Genomic DNA, 15,276 nt, shown 5'->3' on the forward strand with positions numbered 1-15,276 from the left:
GTCCTTGATTTCTATATGATTGTTTGATAGGAAGGTGCTATCAGTACTTTCTTAAGATCGGATTATTTCCTTTGGAGATAATTGGATCCTACTTCCTTGCCTTTCTTTTTCTTTTCTTTTTTTTTTTTTTGAGACGGAGTTTCACTTTTGTTGCCCAGGCTGGAGTGCAATGGCACGATCTCGGCTCACCGCAACCTCCGCCTCCTGGGTTCAGGCAATTCTCCTGCCTCAGCCTCCTGAGTAGCTGGGATTACAGGCACGCGCCACCATGCCCAGCTAATTTTTTGTATTTTTAGTAGAGACAGGGTTTCACTGTGTTGACCAGGATGGTCTCGATCTCTTGATCTTGTGACCCACCCACCTCGGCCTCCCAAAGTGCTAGGATTACAGGCTTGAGCCACCGTGCCCGGCTCTTTCTTGCCTTTCTTGCACATGGATTTGAAGATGATTTCCCTTGACATATTTTTAGGTTTAAGAGCTAAGCTTGGCTGGGCACAGTGGCTCACACCTATAATCCCAGCACTCTGGGAGGCCAAGGCAGGTGGATCACCTGAGGTCGGGAGTTCAAGACCAGCCTGACCAACATGGAGAAACCCCAGCTCTACTAAAAAAAAAAAATTACAAAATTGGACAGGCTACTCGGGAGGCTGAGGCAGGAGGATCACTTGAATCCGGGAGGTGGTGGTTGTGGTGAGCCAAGATTGCACTCCAGCCTGGGCAACAGGAGCGAAACACAGTCTCAAAAAAAAAAAAAAAAAAGGAGCGAAGCTTACAAGCAATGGAGCCTCAAGGCCCAGAGCCAATTCTTTTCCTTTTCAAAAACAGAATGTTAAAGATATCTTCTTCAAATGAGTTCTGACACTCTCAAGATTAGTCTTACACAGCATTTAAGCAATCTTCATGCCACCCTGGTGGCAATCATTTGAACTCAAACACTGACCTGGCTCTTTGAGGTTGAAGGGCCCAGCTCTCAGCCTTATTTTTTTTTTTTTTCCATTAGAGCATGATCTCAAAGAGATTTTTCAATTTTTTCATACCATAAGCCCTTTTAGTAGTCTCATGAAACCTATTTGATTCAATAATATTTTCAAGTAACACAGGGTTACAAAGGAAATGAATTATATATTTTTAGAGTATATTTTTAAAATTGTGATATTATCTGCTTATTTATTAACATGCTAAATTATATATATTAAGTATTACCAACATTTTGAAGTCAGGCTGAATGTAAATATTTCTAGATATGTGCAACAACTGTAATATTATAAAATTCCTGATTTTTATTGGCTACAAAGTCACAGATACTACACAGCTATTACTAGTAGTATTGGGGCTTGTTGCCTATATTCTCGATTGAATAAAATTCTAAATTTCAGTGAGAAATTAGTACAAATAGAGATTTTGTTTCATTGAAGTTCATGTAACCCACTGAATTCTATACATGGGCACGTTGGTTTGAGCCTGGTTAAGAACTGCAGCTAAGCTAAGACTTTATGAATTGTGCTCTGTGCAACTCTAGGGTCTCATGGGAAGGAACATTTTGCAGGAGGTTAAAGCTTCAGGTTCTTTTATAAAACTACCTAAGTGTTGGCCGGGCGCGGTGGCTCAAGCCTGTAATCCCAGCACTTTGGGAGTCTGAGGCGGGTGGATCACGAGGTCGAGAGATCAAGACCATCCTGGTCAACATGGTGAAACCCCATCTCTACTAAAAATACAAAAAACTAGCTGGGTGTGGTGGCGCGTGCCTGTAATCCCAGCTACTCAGGAGGCTGAGGCAGGAGAATTGCCTGAACCCAGGAGGCGGAGGTTGCGGTGAGCCGAGATCGCGCCATTGCACTCCAGCCTGGGTGACAAGAGTGAAACTCCGTCTCAAAAAAAAAGAAAAAAAAAAAAAAACAAAAAACACCCAAGTGTTTCACGAGGCACTCATTTACAATCCATTTCCTTGTCTTATTTTGTTCCCAAACTGCAGATTCATCTTCACGTAGCATTGTTCCCCAAGTACAAGCTAAGAATGTACCAGGAAATCAACTTGAACACTTGATTAAGATGAAACAATTGCAAATAAATAAATGTTCTCTGACTTTAGAGGGTTTGAAAACCCAGGCTGAAGGGATATCCGCCTCTCCATGACTCCCGGATACTTTCGGTGGCAATGAGCCAATAGAGATGACCTTCAGAGTTTTAGACAAGGATGGGAGTCCTTGGCCCAGTATAGCACAAAGAACTATTCAGCATGCCAGGGAGTGGAGCTTTAAATGGACACAGAAGTGTGGTTATGGGTTGCCTTGGGGGCTGCTGAAAGAAAACATTTCTCCAGAGCTGAAGACTGACTTTGCTGCTTACACAAAGGATGTTAGGCCTTCGGGTTTTTTTTTATGTATTTATTTCTGCTTTTCTTTTTAAATGTAATTAAACTTTCTCTCTGTTTCCCTCTCTTCTGTCCATTGCACTCTTCCCCAGTGTTAATTTTCTTCTTTGGTTACTGTCAGTGCCAAGATTTTGCTGCCACTTATCCCATCCCTGTCCTGCCCTGCCTCCGTATACAAAAGCATCGTGGTAGCAGTGTTGGGACAGGAGAGGATTTAACAGTTTAGTAAGGGAGTAACCTCAAGGAGAGACAAATAAATGAAAAAAGACTTGTTAAAAATTTTTCATAATTACCAATGGAGAGAAGACTGAGATTGAAGTAATTAAGGGAGGAAGTTTCGCTCTTAAAAATCTTTATATAACCATATTATTGGAATTCGTTTCTATATTAAGCACTAATTTTTTTTTGTATTTAAAAAAGTAAAATTAGGCAGAATTGGCTACTGTGTAGTCATTATTAAAATTACTAGTCATTTATGAGTTCATCTCATTTAGCTCATCTGATTTTCTGCAATAGTAGCTACAGTTCCATCTTTTCCAAGCATGTGTTTTTCTTATCCATTGAGTAAACAGAAAGGAAATCAATAATCCTCTGCTGATCTTTTTCTTTTTGGCTTTATCTCAGCACCCATTTATCCGCCACCCCATAGTTTGTGTTATTAATACATGAAAGATGACTGTAACCCCTTGCTTATGTTGTCACCAATGTCACCAATCTTAGCTTTTCAGTTGGGATAAGACACTGGCCCTCCTTGATTACTTTATTTTCAAAGTCAACATATCCCCCCTTTGTTTTAGCTGCTTCTTATTTCCTAACTTACATCTCTGCTGTTGCCGTCAGTGACCTCACAATGTCTTCGGACTTCTGACCAAACTTAATTTTTGGGAATGCTCCCAGGACTGGAACAAACACGCTGCTAAACCAGTCTGAGAACCACTGCAGACCAGGCAGAGCGAGGAATCTCTCCTTCCTCCTGCAGGACTTGCAATCCTTGGCTCAAAAAAATGAGGGTGAAAAAGCACAAAAACTCTCCTCTCTGACTTTATTCTCAGAGCCAAAAATTGGCTGCAGACGTTCTGTGTGTTTTTGTATCCACTCCACACACGATGTTGGCACCACGGGTGTATGTCTTAAAAATGTTTTCCAAACAGCCACCATCTGGATCCAAATAGGATGCTTTACTCACTCAAAACTTTTTCCGAGAACATGAGTAGGAAAGATGACAGTTACTTGCCCTGTCATTTCCTAGAAAAAGCTCTGTTTTAAACTGAACCAAAGAAAAAAACCACAAACTTTTGTACCACAGCCAATGTCTCAATGTGTTTGGTTTCTGAGCGTCTCAAATTTATTATGTTAAAATCCATTAATATACAAATCTACCCTCCACCCTCCCTCTCACACGCAGGTACGCAAACCACACTGAGCTACTCACCGGACAATCTGTCAGTGGGTCCCTCATGTTGAAATGTGTCTGGCTTTTGTCCTTTTACCTCCGCTCCAGCATTCTGGACACTGTAATCAAGGTTGGGTGTGTTCAGGACTTCCGGGATTCAAAGGGCCTAGCGTACGTCAGTCCTTGTCAAACACACCAGGGAGGAAGTCCCAGCCCTGGACTTTCATCCCGTTTGTTTCCCGAGAAAGTAAAGAACTACTCTGGGTCAAGAGAACCAGGCTGAGATAGTGAGAATGACTTCTGTAAACACTCAGAGAGCAGGATCCTGAGTCCTCAACGGCGTAACATTGAGAGAAGGCACAGAAGCTGCAACATGTCTCCAATAATTCTGGGGCTCGGTCTGATAGTACAGGAACACGAATCCTCTCAGCTTGCAGTATTAATCGTGCTTTTTGTCTTTTGTATGGTATGATGCTTTGCCATTTTGGAACCCCGTGGACATGGAGAGAGACTGGCTCTCTGAGGGTTAACTAATTCCTAGAGAGAGCAAACAACTGGCCTGTGAGCATGCCTTTAACATGCAAACCAACAGACCCAGAGCCCAAACCTCCCACCACCTCCTTTATCTGGCTGTCACATACCAAGCCCATATTCCCCCACGCCCTAAATCCCACAGGGCCAGATACCAAACAACCAGGGACCTACACCTATAGAACCGTAACTATAAAATGTTCAGAAACAGCAGCAGGAGCAAGATGTACATTAATCACTTCTTGGACCCTAACTCCCCACTCCCTTCAGCCCCAAGAGGATCAAAAGGCTAAGCTTTCAATGTAAAGAACACATTGCCTAGATTTGCCCTCCTTTTTCATCACTCGAAAGAATGGAAAGAACAAGAACTCAACCACAGCTGGAATTCCATTGCTTCCTCTGCACCTGTGGTCCCTGTTGCCAATCATTAGATTTCCAGTCAATGGCCTATATGACAGCCATTTGCTAGGCTGTGGGCAGTTCTGTTTGACTGGCAGGCACGTCCCCAGTTCTAAGGGAGCTCCATCGACAGAGTCCAGTAGAACACCTCAGAGTTTAAAAGCCTCCAGTTTTTACCTGCCTGGCTGGCTCAGCCCCCATTCATCTGCCCTGGTGTGCAGGCTCCATTCAAAACCCCTAGAAATAAGCCAGTTGCAGTGGCTCATGCCTGTAATCCAAGTACTTTGGAAGGCCGAGCCTACAGGGTCACAGAGGCTAGGAGTTTGAGAGCAGCCTGAGCAATATAGCAAGAAACTCCTATCTCTACATTTTTTTTTTTTTTTTTTTTTGAGATGGAGTTTCGCTCTTGTTACCCGGGCTGGAGTGCAATGGCGCGATCTCGGCTCACTGCAACCTCCGCCTCCTGGGTTCAGGCAATTCTCCTGCCTCAGCCTCCCGAGTAGCTGGGATTATAGGCACGAGCCACCATGCCCAGCTAATTTTTTGTATTTTTAGTAGAGACGGGGTTTCACCATGTTGACCAGATTGGTCTCCATCTCTCGACCTCGTGATCCACCCGCCTCGGCCTCCCAAAGTGCTGGGATTACAGGCTTGAGCCACCGCGCCCGGCTCATTTTTTTTTTTTTTTTAAGTAGGGTATGGTGGTGTGTGCCTGTAGTCCCAGCTACTCAAGAGGTTGAGGCAGAAGGATTGCTTGTGTCTAGGAGTTCAAAGCTGGGCAGCAGAGTGAGGCTCTAAAAAATAAAAACTAAAGCTTCTAGAAACAACGTAGAAGAGTCAGGGGACAATTAAGGAAACGAACTTGCTTTGCAACCAGAGTGGAGAGAAGGGGTCTTTTCCGCACACTTAAAGTCTTCCCTCTTTCTTAGCCAAAGAAACTTGATTACTGGAGACTACAACAATCTTGGGTAGCTATCACAGGGCTGGAATTAGACAAGGTAACTCTGTATAATAAAATAAATGTAGATCAGGCACTGTGACACACACCTGTAATCCTAGCACTTTGGGAGGCTGAGATGGGAAGATTGCTTGAGGCCAGGAGTTTGCGACCAGCCTGGTGAACTTAGCCAGACCCCCATCTCAATTTTTTTTAAAAGAAATTTAGAGACAGGATATAGACTGAGTTTAATAATATTGACTCAAATTCTCACTTGATAGGACTTCTCTGCCCTCAGAGATTTTAGGTAAGCTTGTCTAGAGCCACAGTTCCAGGACCTGGGTCAGCTCAGTGTCTTCTCCGTGATTCCTGCCCCATTTTCCCTGCTGCTCTTCGTTTTGTTTCAGTCCCAGCTGAGTCCAAACTGGGGAAATCGGTCTCCCTTGCCAATTTCCACAAGAAATGCTGTCACACAAAGCTTACTGTGATCTTTGCATATGAATTACAGATAGGTAGGGCACTCTTATCGCCAAACTCATGTGTGCTATTCCCAACGGGCTGACTCGCTTTCCCTCAGACCTCCTGGACATCTGTTGAATGAAAATCCTTCCATCTTGCTCCAGGCTGCTTCCAGGCTGTTGTAAGGGCAGTATGGGGTCCTGGCTGAATCCAGACTTAGAATTAGAATTCGTCTATTTGTTGAGCTTCTTTGGAGGAGTGTTTGAATGTTCAAAAAGCCTTGATTTTGGAGGTCGGAAATAGGTTGGTAACGTTTATCCGTTGTCACAATAATGCTGTGTAACAAACAGAAAACCCAGTGGCTTCAAATGACACAGACTTTACTTAGTTCACAAATCTGTGGTTTAGCTGGGTGGATCTTCGGGTGTCCCCTCAGCTCACTCATGTAAAAGCAGGTCATCTACACAGGGCTTGGCAGTACAGTTCATCTGGGCTTTTCTGGGCAAGGGGCTGGCTGGGGGCTACCTTGTTGGCTGAGGCCATATTTCATTAGCTGGTAGTCTAACCAGGCTCTTCTCAGGATATGGCAGAGGAGCCACAAGAGTGAGTGGAAGAACTCAAGGCCTCTCGAGGCACAGTTTAAAATGGACATGCCATCACTTCAGCCACATCCAGCTGATCAAAGCCAGTCATGAGCCAGCCCAGATTAAAGGGACGAGGAGAGATTCTACTTCTTAATAGGAGGAGCTCAGTGTTCCATTGCAAAGGGCATAGAGACAGAGCGGGGCAGACAACTGGGGTGAGTTTTCCATTCCATCTACTACAATGACTGGTTAGTATTTGTTCCCGAGTGACCAGAGAGATAAAGTAGCAAGGACAAGGAGCAGGTGGCTGGTATATGTGTTCCTCTCCTGCTCCCCAACCCAGCCTGGGGTGACATGTTTGGAACCTTAGCAGACTGGGGTTAGGAAGAGAAATACGAGGAGCTAAATCATAAAAGACTCTAGGCGGATAAGGGTTGTTTTCCCCTCTAGCCCCACTTTCCACCCTACAGATACTCTGCTAAGGAGCACAGCAAAAAGCACCTCTCCTGGGTGTGGGTTGTGAGGAGGCAGCAGCAGGGAGAACGTGCTAAGGTGTCTTCAGCCACTGAAGACGCTCAGGTAGGTGAGCCGTCTTGATAAGGAAGATAGAGCAGGACACAGTGAGCACATTTGTCCCTGAGCATGTCAGAATTCCTTCGGTCCCTAAAAACGGCCCAAGGAGACTTTGGGAGGAGGAGACTGAGTTCCCATGTGTGTATGAGGAGCAAAGAACCTTGTAGTTTTAGAATTAATATTAACATAACCTCATTTGTACCTACAGGTTGATGAGAATGTGAACCTAAAGGAAAAAATGACAGACTCACTTGATATAAGTAGAGAATTTATTTGGGCCAGGCTTGAGGACTGCAAACCAAGAGCACAGTTTCAAGTTCCCCTTGAGTATGTGCTCTGCTTAGCAGCAGGTACCAGTAGGTTTTTGAAGGAAAAGAAGAGAAAACTCCTGAGTTGTTTGCCAAGAATTTCTATGAAAAAACATAAACTGCCGATTGGCTATGCACTGTTCTGTGTGTCAAATTCCAGGAACATGGAGATAGTAGATGATACGGTTAGTCAGGAACAAAATGCCTTTAAACAATTGCTGCCAGGTGTGAGTTCAAGGAGACAGAGCAAAGCTGGAGTCTCATACCCTCCTCTCGGGGCCTGAGAAGTTTTGCATACCTCATAGCTCAAACTGCTTTAAGCCAATTTTCTTTTCTCAAGATCTATCTATCTATCTACCTACCTAACATCTATCTACCTATCTATCTACCTATCATCTATCCACCTATCATCTATCTATCTATCTAATCTATCCATCCATCCATCCATCTATCTATTTATCTAATCTATCATCTATCTATCTACCTATCATCTATCTACCTATCTATCTACCTATCATCTATCCACCTATCATCTATCTATCTAATCTATCCATCTATCTATCTATCTATCTATCTATCTATCTATCTATCTATCTATCTATCTGATCTATCCATCCATCCATCCATCCATCCATCTATCTATCTATCTATCTAATCTATCATCTATCTGTCTATCTATCTATCTATCTATCTATCTATCTATCTACCTACCTATCATCTATCTAGTGAAGCATCTCCTCCAAGAAGGAATACCATCACACTTTCTAAAATTTTTAATGTGCAAAGAATCCTTTTGAGTTCTCTGTTCTCAGATTTGCCTTTGGTCCTGTATTTCTCATCCGCACTCATACTCTGGCTTCTTGCCAGCCTGGCCTCCAGTTAGACTTGCAATCTGACATCTCCTATCCTAATCTTCCTGCTTTCTTTTTCAGTCTCTGCTCAGCCTGTGCCTTCCTGGTAGGACCTCTCTGCAGAAAGAAAACCTGCAATGGATTTCCTTCCAGGGTCTGACCTGGAAGCTGCTCTGCTGGACTCTAACTACCACTCTCTGTGCTGCTTCTAAGGGGAGTTAACAGTATTAGGACATATTTACTAAGTATTCACAAACAAATATTAGGTGTTAGTAAGCTAGTAAGAAAAAGCAGCCCAAATGTAGTAGAAGCTACTGGCAATTCAAAACTTGCCTGGAAAGTTTCTTTAGGAGCCAAAGCGTGCAAAGAATTGGCAACAGCATAAATGTCATCAATTGAAATCTAGTTAAATACTTTATGGTAATATCAGCCCACATTTCAAGGGCTTACCACATGCTAGGCACTATTCTAAGTGCTTTACAAATACAACTGGCCCTCCATATCCCTGGATTCTGCATCTGTGGATTGAAAACAAGAATTTTAAAAATAACAATAAAAATACAAGTGTTTATGACTATTTACATAGCATTAGGTATTATGAGTTACCTAAAGATGATTTAAAGTATATGGGAGTATGTGAGTAGGTTATATGCAAATATGATACTATTTTATATAAAGGACTTGAATATCATTGGATTTTGGTATGAGGGGGTATCCTGAAACCAAGACCCCATGGATACTGAGGGATGACTTATTAACTTATTTAATCATCACAGTTATCATTTGAGGTAGGTATGTATTATTTTGATCCTTATAATACACATAGGGAAACAGAGGCACAGGGTAGCGAGGGGGTCTTACCATGTTGCCCAAGCTTGTCTTGAACTCCTGAGCTCCAGCAATCCATCTGTCTTGGCCTCCCAAAGCACTGGGATTATAGGCATGAGCCACTGCACCCAGCAATGTTAAAAAAAAAAAAATTAAAGATAACACTTACGCTAATTTTAATTTTTAAAAAGGAACTGATAGTTGAAATGATGACAGCGTGCCTTGTTATTTTCATATCTCTAGGATTTTGCTTATTCAGTGCCTTCCCCTGGGAAGTCCTTCTATCTTTATGTTGGCCCAGCTGACTTTTATTTATCTCCAAACTCTAGCTTGTGTTGTTTTCCCCAGAGAGTGTGAACTCTTGCCTTTCTACTACTGTTATCCATTGCACACCCCTCTTTTACTTCATTTATCTTATTGTGTTGAAAACATTAGTTTAGGCTGGGCACAGTGGCTCATGCTTGTCATCTCAACACTTTGGGAGGCCGTAGCAGTAGGGTTGCTTAAGCCCCAGAATTTAAGACCAGCCTGAGCAACGTGGTGAAACCCCATGTCTACCAAAAACAAAAAATGAAAAAATTAGCCAGGTATGGTGGTACGTTCCTGTAGTCCAGGCTATTCAGGAGGCTGAGGTGGGAGGATCCCATGGGCCCAGGAAGATTGAGGCTGCAGTGAGCCATATTCATGCCACCACATTCCATCTAGCCTGGGTGATAGAGTGAGACCTTGTCTCAAAAAAAAAAAAAAAAAAAAAAAAAAAAAAAAAAAGAAAGAAGAAAGAAAGAAAGAAAAGAGAGAGAGAAAGAAAGATAGAAAAGAAAGAGAAAGAAAGAAAAAGAGAGAAAGAAAGAAAAGAGAGAGAAAGAAAAGAAAGAAGAAAGAAAGAAAAAAAGAAAGTATGAGTTTAATGGTCTCCCTCCCACAGTACTCAATGAGCTCCTTACAGCCAAGTACCTGGAGCAAAGTAAATGTTCAATAAATATTTGCCCCCCTTTGCTTGAGCTAAATACTGAGAGAGTGACATCATTAGAAAGTTTCTTTTTTGGCAAGGCAGGAGATACTGTTTATGGGTAGGCCTATATCCTCAGCTATCAGGAAGCAAAGTTGAAAACACTGAGACAGAAGTGTGACCTTCTGGGCAGGAACTCTAAAATGGGAAATGGCTCCAATGCACCTGGGAGGCTCTGACGCTGATTAAAATAGGCTTGACAAGCAGGAAACGAAGTAGGACTTGGCAAGAACCCCAAGGGGCCACTTAGAGAATTTTCTTGGAGGTTCGTTGGTGAAAAGATATAAACAAATGAGGTAAGGAGAGTCTTGGGACTGAGAATAAAATTGAAGAGTGCCCTCATGTTAAGAATAAATTTGGGAGAGCTGGAGTCTAGGAGCAGAGTTCTGACAAGTTTGCCAAGACCATCTGAGAGAATTTTTGCTCTATTCACAGCACGATGACTGTAAAGAGACAGCCCCTGGGCTTGGGGCCTGCTGGTACTGAAGACCAAGGAGCAGGAGTACTTAGCCAGGCTGCGGGGGTCCAGGGGTTAATGGATCAGGTGGGAGCAGCTAGCTGTCAGCAGGCCACATCATCCGGAGCACTTTCTTCCTAGGACTAGCTGTGACATGGGTGACACATCTTGACACACCTTAACATGTCTTCTGAAGGCCAGCTCCTGGTTCTGAGTCCGGATGATGCCTCGTCCTTGGCCTGTCTGAGCTGGCAGAGGAGCAGCAGCTTTCCCTGTTGTCATTGCATGTACATGAGCGCCATGGGCAGTGTTGACCACCCATGACATCACCTCTGCCAGTCACCTCAGAGGGAAGTATAGAAGCAATCCCATTCTGAGTAAGTTACTCTTATTTTCAGTCTTGGATCATTGCAGTGATTATTTCCTTAACTTCCATATCTCTCCAAAGCTGAAAGACATATTTCTGAAGCCTTGCCTTAATGCACATATATATTTTTTTTAATTAAGGGTTTGGGTTTTGTCCAAAGCCTCAGGATGGAAAAAAGAAAACTATCTAATTTAGAAGCACTAATAAGTACTTTAAACTGTGGCAGAAGCAATGGGGGTAAACACTGATATTGTCATTGTTAATAGCCAACCTAATTTGTAGTATCTAAGGTAACTTTTATGCTCCATTTGTACTAATTACACTGTGATTTTAAAAACCGCACAAAGTAAGCTTTTTGCCTCTTAACACTTCATTGAAATTAATTTTTAAATCTGAGCCCAAATGTTCATAATTAACTTACTGTATACATGCAAACCAGTCTTGTATTCAGTGTGCTAGAGTTTAATTTTTATTATGCATGTCCCAGTTCCATATATATTAATTTAAAAACTCCAGGTGTTAAAGGAGAAAACAGATGAAACTAAATAGATTAATTTGCATAAAACAAATTAGTATAAATTTACTTTTCCACAATAAGCCCTAGGAATTGAAGACTAATAGACAATAATTAACAGTCAAGTCATCCTGTAGCCATGATCTATGGCTTTAACTCCCACAGAAAAGGATGAGAACAAGGACATTTTACAAATGCAGATTTGTCCAAATTACATTCTATCTTCATTTAATCACCTGTGTTCATATTCATGTGCCATTACTTACAGTTTTTTTCTAAGCTCATCTATCATCAGTCTTATAAATCTCAATTTAAGTGTATACTGGAATGTCTAGTATAGAGTTGTTTTGGTCTCCAGGGCACATTATGAGTTTGGCATTTTTGCATATGTAAATAAAGTGCCACCAGTGGAATTTATTCACCTTTTCCGCGTTGGTTCCCTCTACACTTTATAAATAATGGCTTTATAGTTATTTCCTATAAATCATTGCCAGGATATGGACATGGAATCTTAGGGAAGAAACAAAAGCATGCCAAATGGTTATTTATTGGTTTTTTTTTTCCTGTGGCAGCAACTGATAGGCTGGGGGATGAGCATGGGAAGTGACAGAGCTTTATTCTTTACTGGATTTCCTTTTGCACTTTTGGAATTTTATATGCTGTGCTTGCATTACCTATTCAAAAGTATTTACTAAGAGCCAGGTGCAGTGGCACATCTGCAATCCCAGCTACTCAGGAGGCTGAGGCAGGAGGATTCCTTGATCCCAGCCTGGGCAACATGGTGAGACCCCATATGATTTTTTTTAAAGGTATATATTAATTTTTTTAGGCCACTGTGCACCCCTGAGACTGAGGGTACCTGTCCACTCAAACTTGTTTGTTCAGTCAAACATCCCTGTGTGTACTTCTTAAAAATCATCCCCTGTTGCCTTCTTACTCGAATTATTTAACCTGTAAGTCAGCTCTTCTCGCAACTCTTCTGAAATGGTTCTACTGAAAGACACTAGTTCTTTCATTTTGCCTCTCTGTAGCATTTTACACAATTGATAATTCATTGATGTGTATTCATTCATTCACTCATTCATTCCGGGATGTCTTATGAAGCGCCTTCTTTGTTCCAGGCATTACGAGAGATCCAAGGAGGAACAAGGGCCAATCCCTCTTTCAAGGATGGCAATTTGATGAAGGAAGGTTACATTACACCATGATAGATTATATAGAAGAGGTCTTTGCAGAAACGTAATGGGAATTACAAAGAGGAATCCCACTCAGCCTGGTTGGGAATGAGGGGAAATCCAGAAAATACTGGTAAGAGATGGTCACACTTGCTGATACTTGATACACATATATCAGTTGTGTTTATATAACAGAAACTGTTCTGTTGTATCCAGAAAATTTTAAGTCTCTCAAGAGTGCTTTGAGCATACAGTTTGCATGGGACCTTATAGTTTATGAGGTTTGGAAAATACTCAGAGGCCAGATAATGGGATGACTCCAGTGCCATGTTTTAACTTTAACCCAATGGTAAGTGGAGTCACATAAAGGTCTTTCTTCTTTCCACATAAGAACTTACACACATTTGTGACATTTAGATTTTTTTTGTTTTTCTGAGACAGGCTCTTACTCTGTCACTCAGGCTGGAGTGCTGTTGCATGATCTTGGCTCACTGCAACCTCTGCCTCCCAAGCTCAAGCAATCCTCCTGCCTCAGCTTTCCAAGTAGTTTGAGCTAAAGGTGTGCACCACCAGGCCCAGCTAATTTTTTTTTATTTTTTATTTTTTGTAGAGATGAGGTTTCACCATATTGCCCAGACTGGTCTCAAAGCTCCTGGGCTCAAGCGATCTGCCCACCTTAGCCTCCCAAAATGCTGGGATTACAGGTGTGAGCCACAGGGCCTGGCCAATATTTAGATTTTTGTTTTAGACTGTTTATTCTGATGGCAGTGCAAGTTCATTACAAGGCTTTTTTTTCTTTTTTTCCTGAATAAGTTGCCAATCTAACGCTCCATCACCTTCTAATATTTTAGTGTGTGTTTCTTTCAAACAAAGATGTTCTCCAACAAAACCACAATACAACCATCAAAAGCAGGAAATGAAAATGGATTCATCATTACTATCTAACCCTCAGTTCCACCAATTGTCCTGCCTAAGTTCCCCATAGCAACAAGATCCAGTTCAGTATCATGCCTGGCATTCAGTCGTCATGTCTCTTCAGTCCCCACCCTAGAACAGTTCTTAGTCCTTCCTTGACCCTCCTGCCATTGACAGACTTGAAGATGACCAGTTAATTATTTTATATAATGTTCTTCAATTTGGGCTTATCTGATGTTTGCTCATGATCAGATTCAGGTTACGTATCTTTGGCAGGAATATCACAGAAGTCATGCTGTGATCTTATTGCACCCTTTTACGTGACTCATTTCATTTGTCCCATTACTGATGGTGTTCACCTGATTAGGATGGTGTCTGCCAGGCTGCTTCACTGTAGAGTCACCACTTCAACCTTTGCCGTTAGTAAATATTTTGTGGTGATGTACCTTGAAATTAGGCAAACACTTCGCTCCTCATTGCATTTTCAGTTTATTATATATTACTTTTTATCATATGAACTCATAGGTTCTTATTTTATTCCATGCATTATAATTTATTACTATTATTCTTTTATGAAAAAGTTGCTGTAGCATGTTGTTACAAAAGTTGCCTTCGCATTTCATTGTTACAAAAGACAATCATATTTTCAATGAAATATGAGCCAGGCCGGGCGCGGTGGCTCAAGCTTGTAATCCCAGGACTTTGGGAGGCCGAGGCGGGTGGATCACGAGGTCAAGAGATCGAGACCATCCTGGTCAACATGGTGAAACCCCGTCTCTACTAAAAATACAAAAAATTAGCTGGGCATGGTGGTGCGTGCCTGTAATCTCAGCTACTCAGGAGGCTGAGGCAGGAGAATTGCCTGAACCCAGGAGGCGGAGGTTGCGGTGAGCCGAGATCACGCTATTGTACTCCAGCCTGGGTAACAAGAGCGAAACTCCGTCTCAAAAAAAAAAAAAAAAGAAAAGAAATATGAGCCAATGATGGTTCAACACATGAGGCCAAGAGGGATACCTTTGGAGAAGGCACTTAAGGTAGATCATTAGCAAATCTTACTGCTTGACTAAATCGAAAATGAGCTAACTCAATCTGGCTTGGGGCCTGTTAGGACTGTTCCCTCTCACTGTGCCTGACTAAAAACCAATGGCATTAAGAAAGCATCGCATTTCCCGTGGCCTATGGGTGCCCCAATGAGATGGTTCCGCTCTCATAAGCTCTTTCCCCCTAAACCCATCCATTCTTATGAGACCAGTTTTCCAAAGTGCTGGTTCAGAAAATATGTGCAGAGCTGGCAGAAATGGTTCAGAAAGATTCTTGAAGGCCCTCTCTTTATTTCTCAGTCTGACTTTCAGCTTGTACCAGCTATTTTAAGCAGCTTCAGCTTCCCAAGGTCACTAGCAACTTCTGTTTTTGCTAAAAGCTGGTTTGCCATGGCATTGGTTGTGACAGTCTGTTAGACTAGTAGCCTCCCAATTACCTGCACCTTCACGTCATACCCTCTTTTGGAATCTGGGCTGGCTTGTGACTTGTTTAATCAATAGGAGGCACACTCCAGCTGATATAGTTTGGCTTGAATTGTAATAATCCCCACATGTTGTGGGAAGG

The 15,276-nt window shown here is 42.2% G+C and overlaps 1 protein-coding gene and 1 long non-coding RNA gene across 7 annotated transcripts in view; one reads left to right on the forward strand and one right to left on the reverse strand.

Annotated features, from left to right (window-relative positions):
* NOSTRIN (nitric oxide synthase trafficking) overlaps nt 1–4,319 on the reverse strand; it is a 73,270-nt gene extending 68,951 nt beyond the window's left edge. For 5 of the 6 annotated variants that reach the window (XR_012517731.1, XM_074399539.1, XM_074399538.1 and 2 more), the window contains exon 1: nt 3,804–4,318. Coding sequence is in view for 5 of the 6 variants with exons in the window: in XM_074399539.1 (XP_074255640.1) it covers nt 3,804–3,830 (27 nt within the window). In the remaining variant the exon portion in view is untranslated. Of the gene's footprint in view, nt 1–3,803 lie in introns of all 6 variants that reach the window. The other variant, XM_074399537.1, reaches the window with a different exon arrangement.
* A 6,353-nt stretch (nt 4,320–10,672) lies between these two features.
* Nucleotides 10,673–15,276, forward strand: part of LOC141584595 (uncharacterized) — a 74,316-nt gene continuing 69,712 nt past the window's right edge. The window contains exons 1-2 of the long non-coding RNA XR_012517732.1: nt 10,673–11,077; nt 12,703–12,889. This is a non-coding gene — a long non-coding RNA (uncharacterized LOC141584595). The remainder of the gene's footprint in view (nt 11,078–12,702; nt 12,890–15,276) is intronic.

Source organism: Saimiri boliviensis, chromosome 5 (assembly GCF_048565385.1).
Source record: "Saimiri boliviensis isolate mSaiBol1 chromosome 5, mSaiBol1.pri, whole genome shotgun sequence".
Taxonomy (NCBI): Eukaryota; Metazoa; Chordata; class Mammalia; order Primates; family Cebidae; genus Saimiri; species Saimiri boliviensis.